At 41.0% G+C, this 22,832-nt stretch overlaps 1 protein-coding gene across 13 annotated transcripts in view; it reads right to left on the reverse strand.

Annotated features, from left to right (window-relative positions):
• The window catches only part of TNIK (TRAF2 and NCK interacting kinase), a 395,669-nt gene that overhangs the window by 47,494 nt on the left and 325,343 nt on the right, over window positions 1-22,832 (reverse strand). For all 13 annotated transcript variants that reach the window (XR_009697107.1, XM_061168322.1, XM_061168319.1 and 10 more), the window contains 5 exons: window positions 18,247-18,411; window positions 14,215-14,454; window positions 11,631-11,737; window positions 2,823-2,986; window positions 703-800 (listed from right to left, as the gene is read on the reverse strand). Coding sequence is in view for 12 of the 13 variants with exons in the window: in XM_061168322.1 (XP_061024305.1) it covers window positions 703-800; window positions 2,823-2,986; window positions 11,631-11,737; window positions 14,215-14,454; window positions 18,247-18,411 (774 nt within the window). In the remaining variant the exon portion in view is untranslated. The remainder of the gene's footprint in view (window positions 1-702; window positions 801-2,822; window positions 2,987-11,630; window positions 11,738-14,214; window positions 14,455-18,246; window positions 18,412-22,832) is intronic.

The following is a 22,832-nucleotide window of genomic DNA, read 5'->3' on the forward strand; positions in this document are numbered from 1 at the left end:
TCCAAGCTCTTTTTTATTCCTTTAAGGCTATCTCTAGGGTCTGATGTGTTACAGCAATGAAGCTAGATTTCAGGTTGTCAGGTCCTCTATGAGATCATGCTTATCAAGTTTTGGTCCAGACAATATAATCCTAGAGCAGCAGAAATGTTGCAATATTAATTCATATGGAAAATAATGTGGAGGAAAGGCCAGAATATATAAGAGAAATCCACAGAAAGTGCCCCAAAATTCTTAACTGCTAGTTTCAACATCTCTTTGCCAAAGCTACTGAGTAGAAATCATGGAATAACAGGAGTTATTTCTCTTCCTGTTCTGTTTTCTAACACAGTGCTGCTGCTGCTGCAGCTAAGTCACTTCAGTTGTGTCCGATTCTGTGTGATCCCATAGATGGCAGCCCACCAGGCTCCTCTGTCCCTGGGATTCTCCAGGCAAGAACACTGGAGTGGGTTGCCATTTCCTTCTCCAAACATAGTGCTAATGATCTGCAAAATATCCAAAGGTAGGAGAGCAATCCTGAATCAGTTCAGTTCTTTCCTAATCAGGTATGACTTCCTTCCAGATGCTTCTAGCACCTGTTCTTAATAAACTCAACAACTTTTGTTTCTGAGTCATGAGCACATCCCCAACTACTTTACCCTGTGGGTTCTCTGGTGAATGGCTCTCTTTTAGAGCTCAAAACTCTTTTGAGAAAAAAGCACTCACAGCTGGGCGACTTGGTCGGGTAATTTCCCTGGATTCTTCTGGTTTCACCTTGGAGGGCTCATGGGGGAGCACAGGTGATCCTTCCGACTTACTGTTGGCTAGAGGAAAGAAGAGAGGGCCAAGAAAGATAATGACCATCAGAAGGGGCTGGAGTTCTGTGGTGAGTCATCCTTGGGATGACTCAGCGGACACCTCACTCACTCAGACAGCTCCTCAAGCACATCTGTGAAAAAACAGTAAATATTCAGGCAAACAAAATCAGCCATACACATTTAGGCTTGTCACCTGGAAGTCACTAGGAACAAAAGGAAAAACTTAAAAAAAAAAAAAGGAAAAACTAGCAAGCGCCACATTTCCTGAGTACCAATGGCGTGCCATGGTTAGTGCTAAACACCTTCTGATGTCAATTGTCTCACTGAATCCTTGCTGTAACCCAATGGTGTGGCACTGGTTTCCTATTTCACAGTTGAATACAGAGAAATAACACAAGTAGCCCAAGGTCACACTGAAATTATGGGCAGAGCTGGGATTCTGTCTGATTTCTCCCAGTCGTATTCTCAATTACGTTAAACCAGCGTCTGAGTTATTCTATGTTTGATTTTTTTCTTTTACCACTTACCCATCAGGATAAGTGTTTTTGATGAAATGCTGTGGAAAAAAAGAAACTTGTTTTACTTGGGGGAATGATTTTTAAATGGGCGGGGGGATGATGAGCTAGTTGTCTGGGTCCCTTAAGGAAGAAAGAATGAGGTGAGGGAGGGAAGGAGAGTTTGGTGATAAAGGGGATGTGCCCTGGAATAGAGCAAGGCTGCTACAGAGTGAAGAGCATCTCTCTGATTTATGAGCTTACAGGTTAGAGAAGAAGCAATCTCAGGTGGGAGATAATCTTTGGTTTGGTTTCAAAGTGGTTTTTCCTGGGTAGGGACACAGCAGGGTAGGACACACCAGCTTTTAACCCAGAAAAACCAGAGGTCAAAGAGAAGAAGTTAAGAATTAAACCTGAACCAGATCAGAGAATTAAAATGATATGCCTAAGTTTGGACTTTCTTTAGCATTTGCTTTAATGAAACATATTATTTTATTTTATATGAACAGAAAAAAAGGTAAGAGAATGGCACTTTTCTAAAGTTAGTAAGTCTATATCTGGATCAAAGCAACAGAAGCCTACACAGTTCTGGGTTGTCATGGATGTCAGAAGACTGTAAGAAGAGGCAGCTGCAGGCCAGTCCCCACCCCAGTTCAGGGACACAGCACAGTATGTCTGACATTCACCTTTTCAAAACAGACATACAGTGAGTCTACTTAAAAAAAAAAAAAAAAAAGGAAGTAAAGAATCATTGTGTCTAATGAAGAGGCTAAGAGAGAATAAAGAACTGGTGCTTTTCATCAGGCAGAGTATTAAGTGTTTTCAAATTGCACTTAAAAAAATCCCAGCCTTCATTACTTGGAAGCAAAATTATCTTCTGAAGAAGGTTTATGCAGAAGGAGTACATTTTGATTAGCTAGAAACAATAGGTTGTCACGTATAATTAGCTGGACACATTAATGTTTTTCACAAGCTTCCTCATTACTGAAAGCTAAACAATGAAGGATGACTTGAATTAAGTGGTCAGAGAGGTTAATTTTTACCTCACTAATAGGAATAACCAGAAGGGTCAAGTATATTTTTTAAAGTCAAAGATTTTATATCTTCTCTCCAGTGCATATTTATTCTACATTAGCCTTTATTAACGTTTAGTTTGAGAAATACCTTGTATTCTGAACACTGTTGACACAAGGGGAAGAGGATACTTGTGGGTCATGGAACTCTAACTAAGCAATCAAATAGAAACGGAAATTGAGCTGTCTGATGACTACATTTTCGAATGAGACCAGTATTCTGCGATCTCCCTGAAGAATTCTGGTATCTGCAATTAGAAAGGATTGGGTCCACACTGATGTCACACACGTGACTGGGGATGGTGGCCCACTGGCCTAAGGAGACTGAAGCCGAGTGGAGTTAAGGGGCTTCTTGGCATCACACAGTGGTGGCCATATCAGGACCAGGAGTCACAGAGTCAGGAAGTAATCTGATTCCTTGTCCAGAGAAGCCCTCCTGGAAAGGTGGGGGAAAGCTTTACCTCGAACCCGGGTCCGTTCGCTGGATCCTGCTTGTGACCCAGGCTGAGAGCCGCCCTGGGAGCTGGGCTGGGAGCTGGGGGTGCTGGAGCTGGAAGAACTGCCACTGCTGGTCCTCTGCAAGGGGCTCTCCAAGACGGGCTCGGTTCTCCGGAGGTCGGGGTTGCTGTAGGGACAGAGATGCACAGGGCTTACATTCTCAAGAACTGGCCACTGGTAGACACAAGTGTAGTCCAGTCTGCCCCCAGTACAAAGAGATGAAGACAGTGCCTATGTGACCTTGCATTAAAGGGGTCAATGTTAAGGACAGTCATGCTGTCTTCTGTGGAGCTGCTGGCCAGATTCCGCATCTGGACAGGATGAATTCTTGACCCAACTCTTGGATCATCTCACATCAAACATATTAGCTCCGAAATGGAGAATCTTCAAAGGAGACTGACTTTGAAACCCCTTTTCCTGTTCTCATCGTAAAAGAGTAGAGAATATTAAAAGATAAAAACAAGGGAGCAATGCATGCCATCTCTGAATCAAGAGACATTCAACTGTCTTTTACTGGATGATATATTCTAGTCTTAGAAAAAAATTATTTATTCATTTTTGCCTGCACTGGGTCGTTGTTGCTGCATGCGGGCTTTCTCTAGTTGCAGAGCACAGGCTCCAGGGAGAGTGGGCTTTGGTAAGTTGCAGCTCAAAGGCTTAGTGGCCCTATGGCAAGTGGGATCTTCCCAGACCAGGGCTCAAACTTGTGTCCCCTGTATTGGCAGGCAGATTCTTAACCACTGGACAACCAGGGAAGTCCGCTTCTAGCCTTTTTTCTTTTGCATGTACAGAAGCATACTGTGTATTCAATTTTGCATATTGCTTTCCCCCCTTTGACTGCCTTTCGAGCAGCTTCTAACACTTCTAAAAACAATAATGGCTGCATAGTAGTTCATTATGTAGGTGAATTAGTTCAACCATTCTTCTGTTATTAGGTGCTTCCAATATATTGCTGGGACACATAATACTGAAATAAACATCTAGAGGCAAACAAATATTCAGTCATATCTCTCCTGGAATTGGAATTCTTGGGTGGAGGGGCATGAACTGGGGTATGCATGTGCACATATATATGTATGTGAACATATAAACATAGAGCAAGTTTTCACTACAGTGTATGAGACTATCCAAATCATTGAATTCTTACTAGTCTTTATTGGGAACAGGTAACTAACTTGCAAAAATTATATTTTGCTGTTTTGTTTTTTGCAGCTTTTAAAAATTATTGTTGAGGTAGAATAATTTTTATTCACATTTATTTGTTATTCAGAATTCCTCTTCTGTGAATTACCTAAGTTCTCAGCTCACCTCGCTAGTGGTATCTTTGCATTTTTAAATTTCTTGCAGGAAATCTTCATATACCTTGGCTATTACCAAAGGGAAGTATGTTTGAAAATAATTATTAAGTGCTAAACCCAAGAACAGTGTTCATCTATCGGCAGGCTCAAAGCCCCCACTGGTTAGAAACACTACTCTGTTCTTCACTCTCACATCTTTTACTACTCCCAAAATAGTGCATTTATTCACTCACTCAGCTGGTCTACACCGGGCACTGGGTCAGACCTTTGAGATACAGGAATGAACAGGAACCAGCTCGTCCCCTCTGCCAGTGGCGCCAGACACACACAGCGGTCTTTGTTCATGCTATGCCTGCAGTGCGTGCAGGGCAGTGTGGGAACATGAAGCAGACTCCAAGGCCACTTCTGGGGACCACAGGGGCTGCAGAGAGGAGGAGGCCGCTAAGCAGTGGTGGTGGGAGGAGACCGAGAGGATTTTAGGATTTTGTTGTAAAAGTAAGCAGTATTTTCCAATTTTCTTCTAAGCTCTTTCCTTTCAAATTTATACGCCATAGACCTCTCCATTTTTCACTCTGGACTTCTATACTGCTGGGCCTAAGTGGTAACTTAGTGAGATCTGAAATCCAAAGATCCTATCCACTGCCATCCACCTGCCAAGGGAGAACCATCGGCTCCTCCATGATTTCATTGTCTTCAGTTCTTCAAACAGAATTTCACTAACAGAGTTGTCATAGTGCTATTATTTTCATGCAGTGAGCTATCACATTAAAATGTAATACTATGCTTTCATTTTTCTCTGCCCATTTTAAGAATATCACGTGGGAACCAGGCACTCTGTGCTGTGTTGGGTGTCAGATGCTTCACATGTCAATGTGAAAATAATATGGTCCCTTCCCTTGAGACACTTGCAGTTTGGCCCATGAAAATCTGGCCGCAAAATTGCATTGTTATGGCAGCAACTAAACCAAATGATTTCTTTCTGAAAACAAAAATATTTGACTGAATCACAAAAATCCTTAAACACTGGGTTAGTGGAAGAGATGGCTGGTGATTCTGGAAAACGTAAATGTAACTATATCTTTATGATTTATTAATTTTGATAATATAAATGTAGATTTTATGACAATATTCACCTTTCAATTTTTTTTATGGTAAAGGGGTGGGTAAGTCAACCCAGCAGTAAAAATTGACTGCAGAAGAAAGTGTTGATAAACTTAAGGAAGACTTTAAAAATTCTTGGTATTTTTATGGCACTCCTTTGGGCAGTAATTAGCATTTAATTGATTGAGATAGATTTGGATCCATAACAGAAAAAACCTCCCTCCTATTTGAAGAATATCTAATTATTACCTAGATCCAAATTATCTAGATAACAATTAGATATTATTAGAATATCTATAATAATAATTAGATATCTAAATATCTATAGTATATCTAATATAATATTCTAAGTAGAATAGCATGATAAATGAATGCTAATTCTGCAATATCTCACATTTCCAATTTTTCATTTTTTTTCCAAAAAATAATCCTATTTAAATTCCTAAATAATAACCTCTTCCCTACTGTTCTCTTTCATTAAACAGTAGTGATCAGGAATTATTTATGTATAATTAACAAATTCTAAAAAAAAATTTTTTTAATTACATTACACATTAAGGGTAAGGTTTCTTGGTGGCTGTTCTCATTTTGTAGAGATGTAGTGTTGTTTGTGTGAAAACCAACAAACAAAAAAAAAAACCTACTGAGAGAATGGAGTTCTGTGAGCTCTGAGGACTTTCCCTGGTTATTGCTGTATGGTAGCAGGATCCAGCTCTTTGCTCGAATGCATCACTTTTTTGATCCTTTAGCCAAAACCTTTCATTAAGCACCTGCCTTTGTGAGACCATGAGGGATGGAGAAGAGTCCAGGTCACAGGACAGACAGTCAAGTTACAACATAATCCTAGCGATGAGACATGCAGTGGAGATCACAGCCAGCAAGGCAAAACTCTACACTCTATGTGAGCATAGCAGAGTCTGGGGAATGCAGTGTATTGCAGCCTGGAGTGGTTGGTGGCGGTGCTGGGAAGGAGAAAGGACTTGATTAAACTCCAGAGGGGTGAGCAGCAAGGCTGGGGGAACAGTCTGAGCAAAGACATGGACCTGAGTTTTCCTGGGGCTCCTTGGTATAAAGACGACACCATCCTGGCTGAGTACCAAGTCTGTGTAGGAAACCCTTGGAGAGTGGGCCATCAAAAGAAATGGGAAGCTTCTATAGCAATTCTCTTAAAGCCAGGCAGAAAACACGGGCCTCCCAGGGCCGGCTTATGAATGACTGGTCGGGACAGAGGCAGGCTGACCGAGGAGGAGGCTGCGGCCACGTCAGATGATAAGACCTGGGCCAGGGCTGTACTGGGATGACAGAGGTGCCAGGGCATCAGCAGAACCAGCTGGAAGGAGCCTGCGTCTCTGACTGGGGCTCAGGCCTCTTTCGGTGTGAAGCTGATTGGACCCCAAGAGCACTAAACCCCTGATCTGGGCTTTGTCAGCACGTCTGTCCCCCCATCCCCCCACTGGAGCTAACCAGTGTGGGTACGGATCTTAATAGGTTGCTATTTTTGCTGCTGGAGTCTGAAAGAAGTGTTTAGTTTCTATGTAATCACACATAGAAATAGGGAACATTTTCAAATGCCTTTTCTACCTTATTTTTTTTTTTTTGGTAAAATATGAGTGCTTTGAGAAAATGTCTCACTGCCATGTTCCTCTCTTCCTTACTATGGTGTCACCTGATCTGGCCTTGGGGCCAAGGTGCTTGAGATAAATGTCTTAGAGGGGATCAATTTCAGAACAATTCCATGAAACAATAGATTTCCTATGTTTATGTATTAACTGATCTTATTCAGATCCAAATATGTAAAAACTTGAAAACATGCATATAGACTTCTAATGCTAACTTTTACTTCAGACATTTGGCATACTGCAGACAGTGCTGTTTGGTTTATAAAACACACAGTAAAAAGAAAATTATTCCATTTACTTGAATCATATAAAAAAGTCAAAACAGAAAATTAAGATTACAAAGTGGTTTCTTGGCCCAAATATTTGGGCCAAGTCTATAATTAACTGGCTGCCTGCCCACATTCATTTTCCTTTGTTCTCTGATGACACAGCCAATGAGACCAAACCAGCCATAAGCAGATAGGTTTGGGATAGGCCAGAGAATTATTATTATTTTTTTAATTAAGCATTCAGTCATTGGGTTTTGACTGGGTATTATTGGATTAATTTAAAATGTTTCATACTCTGAATGTATTTGCTTAATCAAATTTTAATTTGCCTTAAAAGAACACATGAATCAAAGTTAAATGTTAAAGTGCATGGGAGGTTTTAAAACAGAAATTTAAAAAATGAACAAATCAAAACATAATTTAAACTCACCAGTTTACCTTGACAGTATAAGGCATTTGGGAGTCCACATGGTATTGCAAAGAACAAAATATTTAAAAGCAACCTTTTTATGGCTTTATGGATGGGCAGTTATCTGACAAATGGTACCAAAAAATCTATAAGGACCTTATTAGAACCAATAGAAAATAGGACAATCTCTGTCCTATTACAGTAATCCCCCCCACCCAACCACTGGTGAATCATATCATTAGCAAAGATGATAGAAGCAAAAGCTTCAAAAGTGTTTGTATTTGCAACAGCTGGGACACAGAAGCAACCTAAATGTCCATAACAGATGAACAGGTAAAGAAGATATGGTACATATATCCAATGGAATATGACTCAGCTATAAACAGGAACAAAATGGGATCATCTATACTGATGTAAATGGACCTACAGTCTGTTATACAGAGTGAAGTAAGTCAAAAAGAGCAAAACGCACATTGTATATTAACATGTATGTATGGAATCCAGAGAAATGGTACAGGTGAAGCTATTTTCAGGGTAGGAATGGAGATACAGAAGTAGAGGATGGACATGTGGACATGGGGGCGGAGAGGGAAGGGTGGGATGAAATAAGGAGTAGCACTAAAATACAGACACTACCATGTATAAAACACAGAGCTAGTGGGAAGCGGCCACGCAGCACAGGGAGCCCAGCTCCAGGGTCTGTGATGACCTAGAGGGGTCGGATGGAGCGGGGAGGGAGGGAGGAGACATATGTATGCATATCGCTGATTCATACTGTTGTACAGCGGAAACTAACACAACACTGGACAGCAATTCTCCAGTTGTGTACGGGGCTTTTCCCTCTTGAGATGCCGTCCTGCAATCACCAGTCAGGAAGCTGAGGATGAACATCCACATGAAGGCACAGCGGACCCGCCACTGCAGCGCAGCTGCGTAAGCCAGCTCAGGTGAGACCAGCAGGACAATGTTGAGGTCAGCCCACGGAATGGTGAGAAATCATAAACAGTTACTGTTTCAAGCCACCCGTTTTATTATACAACAAAGGTGAACTAAAGCCATCTCTAGCACAATGCTGCTGCTGCTGCTGCTGCTAAGTCGCTTCAGTCATGTCCGACTCTGTGCGATCCCACAGACGGCAGCCCACGAGGCTCCCCTGTCCCTGGGATTCTCCAGGCAAGAACACTGGAGTGGGTTGCCATTTCCTTCTCTAATGCATGATAGTGAAAAGTGAAAGTGAAGACGCTCAGTCGTCTCCGACTCTTAGCTACCCCATGGACTGTAGCCTACCAGGCTCTTCTGTCCATGGGATTTTCCAGGCAATATAACACCAAATCCTGAAATGTTTCAAAATGCAATTCAATCTAGAGCTGCAGAGTCTGTGTCACATTTTTAAGTGCTGGTCACTTAGAGATATGTGATAGAAAGAAGCAAGATTGTTCTACATGGCAGAGATGGGGATTCTCCATCCCCCCTCCCCTACAATGCCTTTGATTCTCATTGCAGGTAAATAATCATTACCGCTACGTTCATTTCTTCCCTACCTTCTCTGTAAACAGAAGAATGTTAGCTGTATTCACAAGATCTCCTTTCTTTGGACAGAATACAATGTTTAAGAGGTCCCAAGGGAAAAGCACATGTTTTGCAAGCCACTGACCATTTATTGGGCTTCCCTGGTGGCTCAGCAGGTAAAGAATTCACCTGCAATGCAGGAGACTTGGGTTCGATCCCTGGGTTGGGAAGATCCCCTGTTGGAGGGCATGGCAACCCATTCCAGTATTCTTGCCTGGAGAATCCCATGGACAGAGGAGACTGGGAGGCTCTAGTTCATGGGGTCGCAAAGAGCTGGACACAACTGAAGCCTCTGAGCAATGCATGCAGGACCATTTATCAGTTATTTTGGAGCCTTAATGTCATTAAAATAGTACTTCAGAGGGAACAAAGGACTGCTTTTCATCTGACTTCAGAAAGACAGTTCTCTTTCTTTTGGGTTGATAGAGGGAAAAAGACTTAAAAGTTGAAATGATGCTTGATGTACAGAAACTAAAATTCTAAACAACTTATCTCATGAACACAGCCTAGAAGGCAGGGTTCAAAGGAGCAAGAAGCCCTGATACTGGAGGCTTATTATCGCTAGAAGACGAGGACTGGTCAAGTTCAGGCTGGCAATCCAGCCTCACATTCCTTTTGCTCCCTGGTCACAGTCCACACCAGGGGTCCTCAGTTCTGCTCACAACACCAGCTCAGCGTGAACCTGACAAGCTGCTGGACAAAAACGGCTCATTCAGAGCTTCTGCAACTGGCAACTCCACTCAGAACGAGCTAGCTTCTTTGCCCTCCAGAGGTGAATGTTCTTAGTACAGTTCTGTCTTATTTACAGACTGACCCCTTCCTAAGGCTTTTCACATGAAGAGAAAAATGAAAGCTTTATGATCAAAACAATTCCAGATTTTAGGATCTGTAGAAACAGTCATAACCTTCATTTCCAGTCTCCCTTTCTCTTTGACTAGGAAGAGACTGTCCTCTTATGAACACAATGAAGAACAACGCAGTACCCCCAAGTTCCTTTTTATAGTCTCAACAGAGGCCATTTGCTATTTCAGCTGATCCTAAAAATGAGTGTACTCATGAAACATGTGAGGGGAATTTGATGAACGACAGCAACAAACAGCATCTGTTATCCCATAAAATATGCTCTGGTACTGTAAGGATATTGTTTATTTTCCAGCTTCTTTTCAGACCTCTACACCCACCAGTAGGTGGATGCAACTTCCTGACTGTAGGAATATACACGGTTGGTAAGAAATTCCAGAAGCTCAAAGAGCAACAGTGGGGGAGCATCACTGTATTTCAGTGACACTCCATAACGCCAGAGATGACTTCCTCACGAGAACTAGTCCTTCTGCCATTTGCCAAACTAGGACAGCTCTGCAGTTGGTCACTATAGCATTGCTTTGCCAATTATTTTCTTTAAAAAAATTAATTATTTATTATCTTTGGCTGTGTTGGGTCCTCATTGCTTTGCTGGGGCTCTTTCTAGTTGTGGTGATCATGGGCTTCTCACTGTGGGGGCTTCTTCTGTTGCGGAGCACGGGGTCTAGGCCCACAGGCTTCAGTAGTTGTGGCTCACAGTCTCTAGAGCATGGGCTCAGGAGTTGTGGTGTGTGGGCTTAGCTGCCCCAAGGCATGTGGAATCTTTCCAGACCAAGTATGGGATTGAACCTGTGTCCCCTGCATTGGCAGGCTGATTCTTAACCACTGTACCACCAGAGAAGTCCTCTTTGCTAATTACTTTCTATTGTCTCAATAGACCTCAGGGCACATTTCTTTCTTTTTGTTTTTTAAGTTGGAGTATAGTTGCTTTCCCATGTTGTGTTAGTTTCTACCGTATAAAGAAAGAAAGAAAGTGAAGTCGCTCAGTCGTGTCCGACTCTTTGCGACCCCATGGACACCAGGCTCCTCCGTCCATGGGATTTTCTAGGCAAGAGTACTGGAGTGGGTTGCCACTTCCTTCTCCAGGGAATCTTCCTGACCCAAGGATCGAACCCAGGTCTCCCACATTGTAGACAGACGCTTTACCGTCTGAGCACCAGGATCAGTCACACATATACACAGTCTTCCTTGGGTTTTCTTTCTGTTTAGGTCACCACAGAGCCAGGGCACGTTTCTTGACCTGATGCTAAAAATCATCTCAGATCAGGCCATGTTGTTTGGCTGGTTTCATGAAATGGTCTCTGAGGTTAATGGTCAGGGGTACCACACCCAGACTTTATTTGTAGTATTACTCCCACATCTGAAAACCTGCCAAAGAAGGTAAGCCAGGTTTTTTTGGCTTTTGCATTGATTCCATGATTCATTTGCTCATTCATTCATGAGCCTACACTATATACTGGTTTCTGTGAAAGGCTACTGAAGAAATAAAAGACTTGCTTCTGGCCCACCAAAATTTACAGTCTGGGTGACCAGTCAACATGCCTCACAAGTGAAAAAAGAACAAAGATAGCTTTTTTAGGAAAGCAGTAATGACAATGGTAGGTGGGGGCTCTTCCCTTCACCTTACCCATCTTCCTTCCCTTACCTTGCTCTGATGGGTTGAGATCCTAGTCTGGGTCCCAGAGCACTACCATTTCCAGGAGAATTCTTTCTTGCTAATGCTGGGGATATAGAAGTTGTTCTTTGAGGCACCTGAAAGGAAACCAGAATTCAGAAATATTTTCCATAAGACAACGTCCATGTGGTACTGCCTCAAATGCAGCCTACTTCTTTCCTAAGATCCGCCAGGAGACATGGAATGATCAGAAGCAGGAAAGAAACATCTCAAAGAAATACTTAACTCCCTAAACAAAATCAAAGGAAATGCAATGAGGCACATTTTAGCAACCATTAATGAGTACTGCCTTCAATGTTAAAAACAAATTTTAGAAACAGAGCAAGTGAATTACTTTGACGTACAGGGCTAAAATAACTGCCCTCCTGTGTTTGCACAAGAGTGGTGGACACCAGAAATTTCTCTGGGGTATCATTAACTCAGTTGGCCATTGGAAACTGCATCTGATGAGAGTCATCCAGATAAATTGAGTTCCATTTTTAACTCACAGCACAACTGATAAACAGATAAGGAAATTATGAAATCTGGTGAGAAACTAGCTTATCAGACTAGAACTTGGGACATAAGCCCCATGTCCGTGAGCTCAGAGAAATGACTGCGATAGGTCCTAAATGTTTCCACTCGCTAACCAACTTGCAATTGCTAATTCAAAAGAAACTCCTAACACGGTGCTTCAGGAGGTCAGTTTGCAAAAGTAATGAAAAAAAAAAACCAGGATTAATAATGAAAATCCTGGAAGGTCTTCAAAAAACTATGTGAGTACCCATTGGACTGCAAAGTATAGTAGGAAATTGTATCATTAGCTTATTGGTCAAGGGACTAAGGTAAATTCAAGTATGCCTCATTTTATAAAACATTTTCTAACGAAACTGCATACTGTTAAGCGCACCGAAGGAGTTCAACGCGAGGGGAGAGCAAAGGGGAAATTTACTTTATGAAAAGTGACCAGGAAATGAAAATGTGGCAGCTAGGTGGGCTGAACATTCTTCAGGTGCTTGGATGTTTCTTTTTTGGAGGTCCTTTTAAAGTGGATTTGTATTGGGTTGGCCAAAAAGTTCATTTGGTTCTAAAAGTAAGACAAATTTTTTTTCATTTTCACCAAGAACATCATTAAATAATATATCCACTAAGAGAATGAACTTTCTGATCAATCTGATATTTCCTACTAGATATTTTTAAATGATGCTTTGTTTTGATATTATTGCTTAATATGTTAAAGAATATTTACCATGAATACAAGTTTTCTTGGTTATTATAAAACATCTTAAGATAAAGATCTAGAAAGATGAGTCAGTGAAGTGATGCAGAATGACCAAATCAGTGCTCCCACCTGCTCAGTTAAATATTACTGCTATTTTTCCTTTTGTATTTGGTCACCTGAAATAGTTGTAGAGAGGGAGTAATAAATCATTAAAACCTAAAACTTTTGTATTGATCTAAAGTTTTTCTTTCAGAGTTATAAAAGTGTGCCTGCATGTTTGAAGAAAATGGACCAATGACCTCAAATGTCTCCCCAGCTCTCCTGTCTGCTCCTCTGCCCATCCTGTTTTTCAGATTGAACTTTGCTCCATAAATAACCTTGCCTGATGTCATCCCCAAGACGAGAACAACAAAAAAGCCATTATCAGCCAATTTCCTTTGCAAAATCATGGAAATTTTTTTGAGAGGAAGATGAGGAAAAATATTTGAAAACATTTGGATAAAAAGCATAATTTTTTTTCTGGAATCAATAATGCCATGGACCTATGGAAACTGTGAGGCATTCCATTTGCCCTGGCTCCTCAGCTAAGTTCAGGAGAAAGGGAATCCTGAACCCGGAAGAATCTGATGCAACATTTCTCGTGTTTTTAAATACTTCAGGTTGCCTGTAGTGAGATGCAGAGCCATGTGTTAGGACACTTTGGAATGGATAACAGATCGGTACAGGCAAAAACAAAACAAATGGAACCAAGCCAGTGGAACACTTGGTCATTTCACCCTACAATTTAATCCTCGGTAATTAAGACTGGAATTAAGTTACAACCTGGCCTACAGGGAGCTCTCCTTAGTGGAACCAACTAACATATTCTAAGAGCATTACTATTTTCTGAACACCTGAAGTGTGGTTTCACTTTGTGTTATTAAAAATAGAAATAAACTCTCCACTTTTTAATCTGGAAATTTTAAATTTGTCTAGATATAGATTAAGTCATCAATGAGAATATATGTATTATTCTATTTCTCAAGATGGATAGTATTAATGAATAGTTTGGAAGGGTTGGGAGTTCTAATTCTGGATACAGGATATATGCTTTCAAGTCATTCAGTCTACCAGAGCATCCATTTCTTTGGGGAAAATGGAGATCAGAGATGATGAATGACAATCCAAGTCTTAGCCTGGAAATGAGGAGGGACCAACACAAATGCTAGAAGGGCCAGTGCTGTGTTACCATGTTCTTTGGTACTATGAATGGTCTGCGACAGGGGTAATAAAAATGATAACCGTAACAGTAGCAGTAATAATAAACACTGATGACAACGATAGAGATGACGATGAAAACTCCAGTAATGTTACCTTTGGTGGAATGTCTTCTTCCTGTCGTAACCAAGAGCTTCGGTCAAACTTCTCAATGCGAGTGGGGAGAGGTGGGTTTTCAGAGGTGGGATCTGAGTTCTGGCGTGGCATCTCGACGCGGTGAGAGCTCACATTCAGAGCCTCCTGAAACCCAGAGAGGCCCTTCGTGGGCTGCTCGTGCACCGACTGCGAGGCGGTCAAGGCAGGGCCCTGGGATTTCACTGCTACCAGATGCGGGATCTAAGCAGCAAACCAACATCACAGCGGCATTATTAGAAGTAGTAGTAATAGCAGTAGCTCACTTGCGTCTGACTCTTTGTGACCCCAGGGACTGTAGCCTGACAGGATCCTCTGTCCACGGGATTCTCCAGGCAAGAATACTGGAGTGGCCATCCCCTTCTCCAGGGGATATTCCTGACCCAGGGATCAAACCTGGGTCTCCTGCATTGCAGGCAGATTCTTTACTGAGTCACCAGGGAAACACAGATCAACGAGGATCTCATGGGAAGGGAGGATAAAATTTTAGGGAAAGAGAACCTGAGTACATGGAGCCCATAGCAGCTCTTTGCTGATACTTTTCAAAGCTCTCCCAAATTTCCTATTTATAGAGCTGGAGGGCTGGACCAGACTTACTGGCAAAGAGTTAAATGATGGACTTGGGACTGTTAAGAAGTCAGTGAAATAAGTGTCATGATAATAATGATTTTCAGTGAACATTTATTGACCAGCAATACATTTACAAGCACTTCTGATCATACAAACTTCCTCCTTTCAACCTCCTAACTTGGACTTCAGAGAGTGCTCTGTGAAACAAGAATTGCTCTCAACATCTTTCTTCTTATGAACTCATTAAATACCATGAGCTGGACACAATTATTCTTCTCATTTTACCCATGAGAATGTAAGGTATAGAGAGGGTAAATGACAACCTAGATTTCACAGCTAATACGCGACAGAGACTGGACTGTAACCTACACATATGCCTAATTCTAGTTCCTATATTGTAACTCCACAGCCTAACAGCTGTGTGATCCTGCTTTCTGGTGAACTGGCTCTTACCACCTAGGATATTATATATTTCACGACACTAGGACACTTCTTTTAGAGTTGGAAGTCTCACAATTCGGCATGTATTGATATCGTTCATGCAGGGAAGAAATGTAGACGTTAGGTAGAAATGTAGCTTTTTAAGACAAATCATGAGCATCTAGAGTTCTGAGTACCCTTCACCATGGGCACTGCTCACACTTCCTTGTTTGTGCTCATGTAAGCCTATTTTCTCCTCCAGTATGCAGGGAAGCTCCCAGGAGACAAGAGCCATGTCAGACTTCCTCTCTCTGAGTCTAGGGCCATGCCTGGCATATTGAAGGTGGTCAATCAACCCTGGCTGGGAAAACATCTTGAGTATTTTCTACATTAACCTGTTAATTTAATAAACATTAATCTAGTGTTTGCTTTGTACCAGGGACCTATCAGACCCTCTTTGGTCTGAAATCTCAGTGCCCAGACTGCTAGAGGACACCTCCACAGCCCTCCTCCACCAGCCTGGCCCTGTTCCTCCTGTGCTTGAGGTCTCATCTCTGGAGCAGCCTTGCCCCAGACTCTTCAGACCCTCTTGATTCAGGAGACTGGAAAGTTGCTAACTATAGTTCCAAGGAAATTCTCAAAGTCTACTTCAGTTGAGTGTATGCGTCAACGAGAATAGAACTGTAACCAATCAAATTTATATTAAGGTTGTGTAGGTGTGTGATCAGTTGTGTTTGACTCTTTGAGACCCCTAGGACTATAGCCTGTCAGGCTCCTCTGTCCATGGGAATTTCCTGGCAAGAATACTGGAGTGGGTTGCCTTTTCCTTCTCCAGGGGATCTTCCTGACCCAGGGATCGAACCCACGTCTCCTGCATCAAAGGCAGATTCTTTACCTCTGAGCCACCGGGGAAGTTCATATTAAGGTTAAATATCATTAAATATATTAAGCATTAATACAAAAACAAAGCCTGTCTTACAAATATGTACCTCAGTGTTCATGAAAGCATGATTTACAATAGCCAAGACATGGAAAGAACTGAAATGTCCATTGATAAATGAATAAAGAAAATGTGGTATGTATGTACATATACATACACACACACAAACACACACACAATGGAATACAACTCAGCTCTAAAAAAGAATGAAATATTGCCATTTGCAGGAGCTTGGATGGACTCTGAGGTTATCACACTAAGTAAAGTAAGTCAAGAAGAGAAAGATCAATACCATATGGTATCACATATGTGGAACTTAAAATATGCCACAAATGAATACTTATCTACAAAACAGACTCACAAAGAACAGACTTGTCATTGCCAAGAAGGAGGGGCTGGGGAAGGGAAGGATTGGGAGTTTGGGATTGGCAGACACAACCTATTATATATAGAATGCAAAAATAACAAGGTCCTACTGTATCACACAGGGAATTACATTCAATACCCTGTGATAAATCGTAACGGAAAAGATTGTGAAAAAGAATGTGTATATATATGTGTAACTGAATCACATAGCAGAAACTTAACACAACATTGTAAATCAACTATACTCGAATAAAATAAATTTAAAAAATATGCAGTACAAAACACAAACCTACTTTGAAAGAGTCCCTTAAACAAAAACAAAAAATGAAGCTCCTAAAGAATGCTTAATTCAATTAGCTGTCTGTCACAGGACATCAACATTTTTCATTTCCTAGTCACTTTCACATAGTTTCTTAAGTTTTCTCTCTACTCTCTCCTTTTACAGGGAAAAGGTTTCCTGAAAGGTCAAAGTTAGGGGTTTTTAAAGAGGAACTTTGTGTGATTTGAACCCATGGATGGTTAGGCCTGAACTCATTATATACAAATAGAAACAGACAAGAGCAAGATAAGCTAATCTGGCTAGTACCGAAGAATTTTGGACCTCATATACTAAAGGCAAACAAAATCAAGAATCCTTGAATCTATCTGCTCTGAAACTCCAGTTCAAATAGCATTACATATATAAAAGGTGCCCTCAGAATATCTGTGGGAATGCTGACACAGGTGGAGACCTGGAAGAAACTTAAGACGTTTAGGTGAAAATTGCTGCATAACCTTTCTTTTTTATGACATGTCATACTACATCTCAATTCCTATGTCATTTTTGGTATACACAATTTTAAAAAATTTCTCTAAAACTTCCAGAAACTTCCCCCTTATCTAAAAGTGAATAAATCTTTTCTTTTCCAAATAGCTTAGAACAGTGGTTCTGAAACTTCAGAGTGTATCAGAATCACCTAGAGGCTGTTAAATCACAGACTTCCAGCCCCACCCCTAGAGTTACTGATTAGCAGTCTGAGTTGGGCCTGAGAATCTGCATTTCTACCAAGTTTCTGAGTGATGCTGATGCTGCTGGCCTACGGACCACAATTTTAAAACCACTGGCTTAGAAAACACAATTTTACTACACCTAGTCCATTTAACTTTTCCAGTTTCAGGCTCATGCCAAAATTCCAAGGAACAAAAGATAATATAACAGTTTATATACACATCAAGCTTCCTTGGTGGCTCAGATGGTAAAGAATCTGCCTGCAATGCCGAAGACCTGGGTTCGATCCCTGGAAAAGGGAATGGCTACCCACTCCTGTATTTTTACTGGAGAATTTCACGGACAGAGGGGTCTGGTGGGCTACAGTCCATGGGGTCACAAAGAGGTCTACAAAAATTTTAGCTTTGGTAATTACAACTCACAGGATGCCTGTTCTGGACTAGCAGAAACTTCCACGGTTCTCTTGAGAGGCCAATTTACCAAGAAGTGACTTTGTGGTTAGCTTAAAGTTAAGAATGGTGCTTTTTTCCTTCTCACTTCTCCCTCTATCCTGCACATTAAGTGGGGTCTCCTATCTTACTAGAGATTTGATATGAAAAGCCATGATTTGGCTGGTCTCATACCCAAATCCATGTTACTATTCCCTGTTACTTTTATTAGACTTTATTGTACACCTTGTTGAAAAACCCAGTGGAATGAAGGGACACTGTACCTGGGGATCGACTGATCTGAGCATGGGGGGTGTCCGAGCAGGCTGAACCCCACTGATGCTGAAGGACTCCGACCGTGGGGGCAGGTTGGGGTCCGATATCCTGTTGGCAACCTTGTGAGGCATGGCAGGTGAACTCTGCCGGTTGAGCCTTGACCGTTCTTCTACCTAGAAAACCAAAAAAAAAAAGGTGCCTCAATGGATAGAAGCTGATTTACTTCCTAGTCAGGATTTTGTGTAGTCACCTGCACAGCCATTTTGCATCCCTCCAATCAAATCATTTTAGAAAGCTGAAGCTCTAGCTGCTCTGCATCAAAAATTTGCAAAAAGCTCTTTTCTGTCAGAGTAAATAATAGCATAAAAAACACACAGAATACTTAAGGCATCACCCTTCCATTACCCATTATCTCACGCTATTCTATTGGCTGAGAATTTGGGACCTGCTTTTTAAGAGTTTCTCATGCATTAGCTGGAACACTGTCCTGTTGATTGGTCACAAATCCAGGGTTCAGTCAGGGAGAGAGGCAACTATGTCAGGTATTACAATCGCTTGGGGAAAATAAAAAATTGCTTTCAGCTGACAAATGAGACAGGACAGGGAAGAACACGGAAGGGCTGATAAGAGGACGTGCTGAGCACACTCACCCTCCATCGCTTCCTACGCCCTACTCATGGGCAAGTGGGAGTCTTGCTCAGTGAACATAGCTTGTCTTAAACTGACTTCCTGTATCTTTTTTTTTTATTTCTCTTGAGGGCCTTTTCTTTTCAGGTGTCTCTCTTCCTGTTCCCTAAAATACACTGCCCCACTGCATTTTTTCCATTCCAGCCTGGACTCCACTCTCTCTCTCTTGCCCTTCTTCTGCCTGTTTTTCCACACCCGGCACTTGTTCTTGCTTCTCCTCTTCTCTCCAGCCCTCTGGACACTTCATTCCCTTATCACTCCCTTTTTTGCAGAGTCTCTCTCAGCCCAGAGGAAGTAACTAAACAGAAGTGCCTCAGAGGGAAGGCTCAAAGGACCCGGGAAGGCTATCTTTATAGGCAAAAGTCACCCTTAGTGCTTATTTGTTGCAGACAGACTGCGGCAGAGGACAAATTATACAGAAAAATGTAGATAAACAAAATGCACACTGCAAGACATGATTTAAAATCTTCAACAGCTTTAAAAGGTCTAGCACTTTTCTCCAGATCCACCTTGTCCTGTCCTTTATTTCTTCAGGGTCATTTCGACAGTTGCAATTTCCAAACCCATTGGGGCAATATTTCCACCCTAATGACCATTAACTCTCTTCTGCTGACTCACTATCTTCATGTTGTAACAGCCTGTTATGGAACCCACATGTGGGTCCTCAAGACATATTTGTATGTAACAGCTAAGATCCTTTATCCATTTTACTTCCTGATTTGAAATAAAAAGTCAAAAGGGCTCTTCTTTCCCATCCTATTCTGAATATTCCTAGAGGCAGACTCAGTCTCATACACAAAGTAAGTCTATTTTTAAAACTCTCAAATTAACTACAAACATGTCAACATGTTAAGATGTGCTACAGCAGAGAAAACCACCCTTCTGCCTCTACACAAGAGTCATCTGGACACCTCTTCCCTGGCCATGGCTGTGCGTGTAGGTACAGTTGACATCCAGTTGACTTTGGTTTTGAAATTCCATGTCTCAGAAGCTTACCACATAGCAAATAAGATAATCAGCAAAAAACCAGGGATACAAACCAGAACATGTATACTTTGTAGAAGTATGTGTGTGTACAAAGCATTACATCAGGAATAATTGTTTAGCTATTGCATTGAGCAAAAGGAAAGAACAAAGCCAGCTTTGAGATGAGAACACAAACAGAAAGTCCTGCAAACCCACTGGTTTGCAAACCCTGCAAAGATAGCCCTAGATAAACTGAGACCAAGGCATGCAATGTATTGTTTTTCCAAATACTAGACTCTTTGAGAAGAAGATGACTATTTCTAGACCACTGGAGTTAGTCAAATATTAGTCATTTTCTTATTTCTAGGGAAGATCATTAAATAGAAATATCACATGTATAGGTACCCCTCAATATTCAAACCATTGCAGTCTGAGGTCAGAAATCCAAGAGGTTCAATTCATCGTCAGATAAATAATTGTTTATCCAAACTCTAGCCACTTATTACCTGATATTTATGAACCAAATATTGTAAGGAAGTTAAGATACCTGCCATTCTTTTTTTTAGCTGTAAAATATCCTTAGACTGTTTTAAACCCACATTCAGAAACAGTACATTAAAAACAACAGCCGAAAAGTCTGTCCCCAAAGATCTCCATTGAACAAAGGTACCATTTTTGAGATGAGGAATTCTTTTGGCAACTGCCAGGAACAAACCTCCAGGAAAGGAAGCACCTTTGTCTCTAATAGGACCATGGGCCACATATGCCCTAAGACTGTTGTTAGAAATGAATGGGGCACAAAAAGGGATGCTGATATTCACAGGCAGTTAATGGGTTTGATTAGTCATGTGTGGATATCGTTGTTGTTATTCAGTTGCTAAGTCATGTCCGACTCTTTGCGACACCAGGGACTGCAGCACACCAGGCTTCCCTGTCCTTCACTATCTCCCTAAGTTTGCTCAAACTCATGTCCATTGAGTTGATGATACCATCCAACCATCTTATCCTCTGTCACCCCCTTCTCCTTCTACCCTCAATCCTTCCCAGCATCAAGGTCTTTTCCAGTGAGTTGGCTCTTTGCATCAGGTGGCCAAAGTACTGGAGTTTCAGCTTCAGCAACAGACCTACCAATGAATATTCAGGGTTGATTTCCTTTAGGATTGACTGGTTTGATCTCTTTGCTGTCCAAAGGACTCTTAAGAGTCCTCCAGCACCACAATTTGTGTGTGGATATTCCTAATTTATTTCTAGTAACATTGCCTATGCCTTCTCTCAGTTCGTTTACATACTAAATCCTACCATCAGTATGTTTCAGTCTTTACCATCATAAAATATATGGTATGAATAATCTATTGTTACACTCTGCAGATTATTTCAGGATGAATCCAATGTGATGAGATTTCCTGGGTTGGAGTTTGTCCCCAGAATCTGAAAATCTATATAAGTGTAACAATGAGGCATCAGGCTACTCTGTCTCAAGAAAATCTTGTCCTAAAGTCTTCAGGAAGATAATGCTGTCTGTTGCTTTTGCACCAAAGGAACAGCATGAATACTGGAATAAAGATACCAAATCAAACATCCTAGTAACAGTTTCAGATGGACAAAGGTATGTCTCCTGATTCATCACATCTTATGTTTACTAACTGAACACTGATTGAGGCAAAAAAGGTGTTTTCCCCCAGATTAAGAATTTATGTGATTAAAAACTGGGTTTCAATGGAGATATATTTCAAGCTTCCTTTTATGATATGATTTTAAAAAAACATGAGTCTTCGCTTCAACCTCCTGCTACCAAGAAGATGTAAAATATCTTAAGTACCACCAAAAAAGTGTTTTAGTAGCATTGTATAAAGAATGTCAAGATGCCATTCCATAACAACAGAAGACATCTGTTACAAAGGAGTTCATACTTGATGGGATTATCAATAAATATAGAGCACTATATTAGGAGAGAAAGATCAATTTTACCATAGAATCAGGCTTTTTTCTTATTAAAAGAATCATTTTACCATCAAAACTAAAATAACTTTGAATAGGTTTGAATCACTTCTGCAGAAATGCTATACTATTTATTACAGCATTACCGGGAAAAATAAAAAATAACTGTGGTCTCAGAAATAAGATTCCACTCCAGGCAGGACTGTGTTATCTACTGGGTAACACAGGAATGACATCTAAGCCCTCTGAGATATATAAACGTAGCACAAATACAGCAGACCTGAAAATAAATGTGTTGATTACAAAATTTAAAAAAATTTTCAAAACAAGTAACTATGTTGAAACATGTATACAAGTATAAACATTACATCAATGTCAATTGTTAAATTGTTTTGTACATTTGAAAACAATTTATAGCTTCTAATGTCTCACGGAATAAGAAATGTTATCTGCTGAGAGATTTCAAAACAAAATCATAGAAGTAGTTTTTAAAATGTTGACAACAAAATATATTTACTGTCATATGGGGTGCATTTTAGTAACACTTTATTAAATATATGACTGTAGGGTCTGTGGGAGTCCATGTAGGTCTTGGAAGGCCTACTTAAGAGCTAGTATATGGTGAATTGAACACAACTGTATGGGAAATTTCCCCCCCACCAACTGGACAAAACATTTGATTTTTGTCTTTACTGGCAGTGTTGGAGGAAGAGAAAGAAGTTAAGAGAAAGAAGTTCAATGACCTTTAAGTCCTCATTAGGTATTCTGATCCTGCACTCTCTGGGCACATGAAGAGGTGAGTCATGCTGTCTTCTGGCAAAACCACATGGGCAGATGGTTACTGAGCAAGACTGGGGCTACCCCTTCTCTGGGGCACCCTGGAGGACAGAGGAAACACTCATTTTTTGCTGAGTTTGCTCAAATTCATGTCCACTGAGTCGGTGATGCCATCCAACTATTTCATCCTGTCATGTCCTTCTCCTCCTGCCCTCATTCCTAGGGA

The sequence above is a fragment of the Dama dama genome, chromosome 19 (genome assembly GCF_033118175.1).
Source record: "Dama dama isolate Ldn47 chromosome 19, ASM3311817v1, whole genome shotgun sequence".
NCBI classification, from domain to species: Eukaryota; Metazoa; Chordata; class Mammalia; order Artiodactyla; family Cervidae; genus Dama; species Dama dama.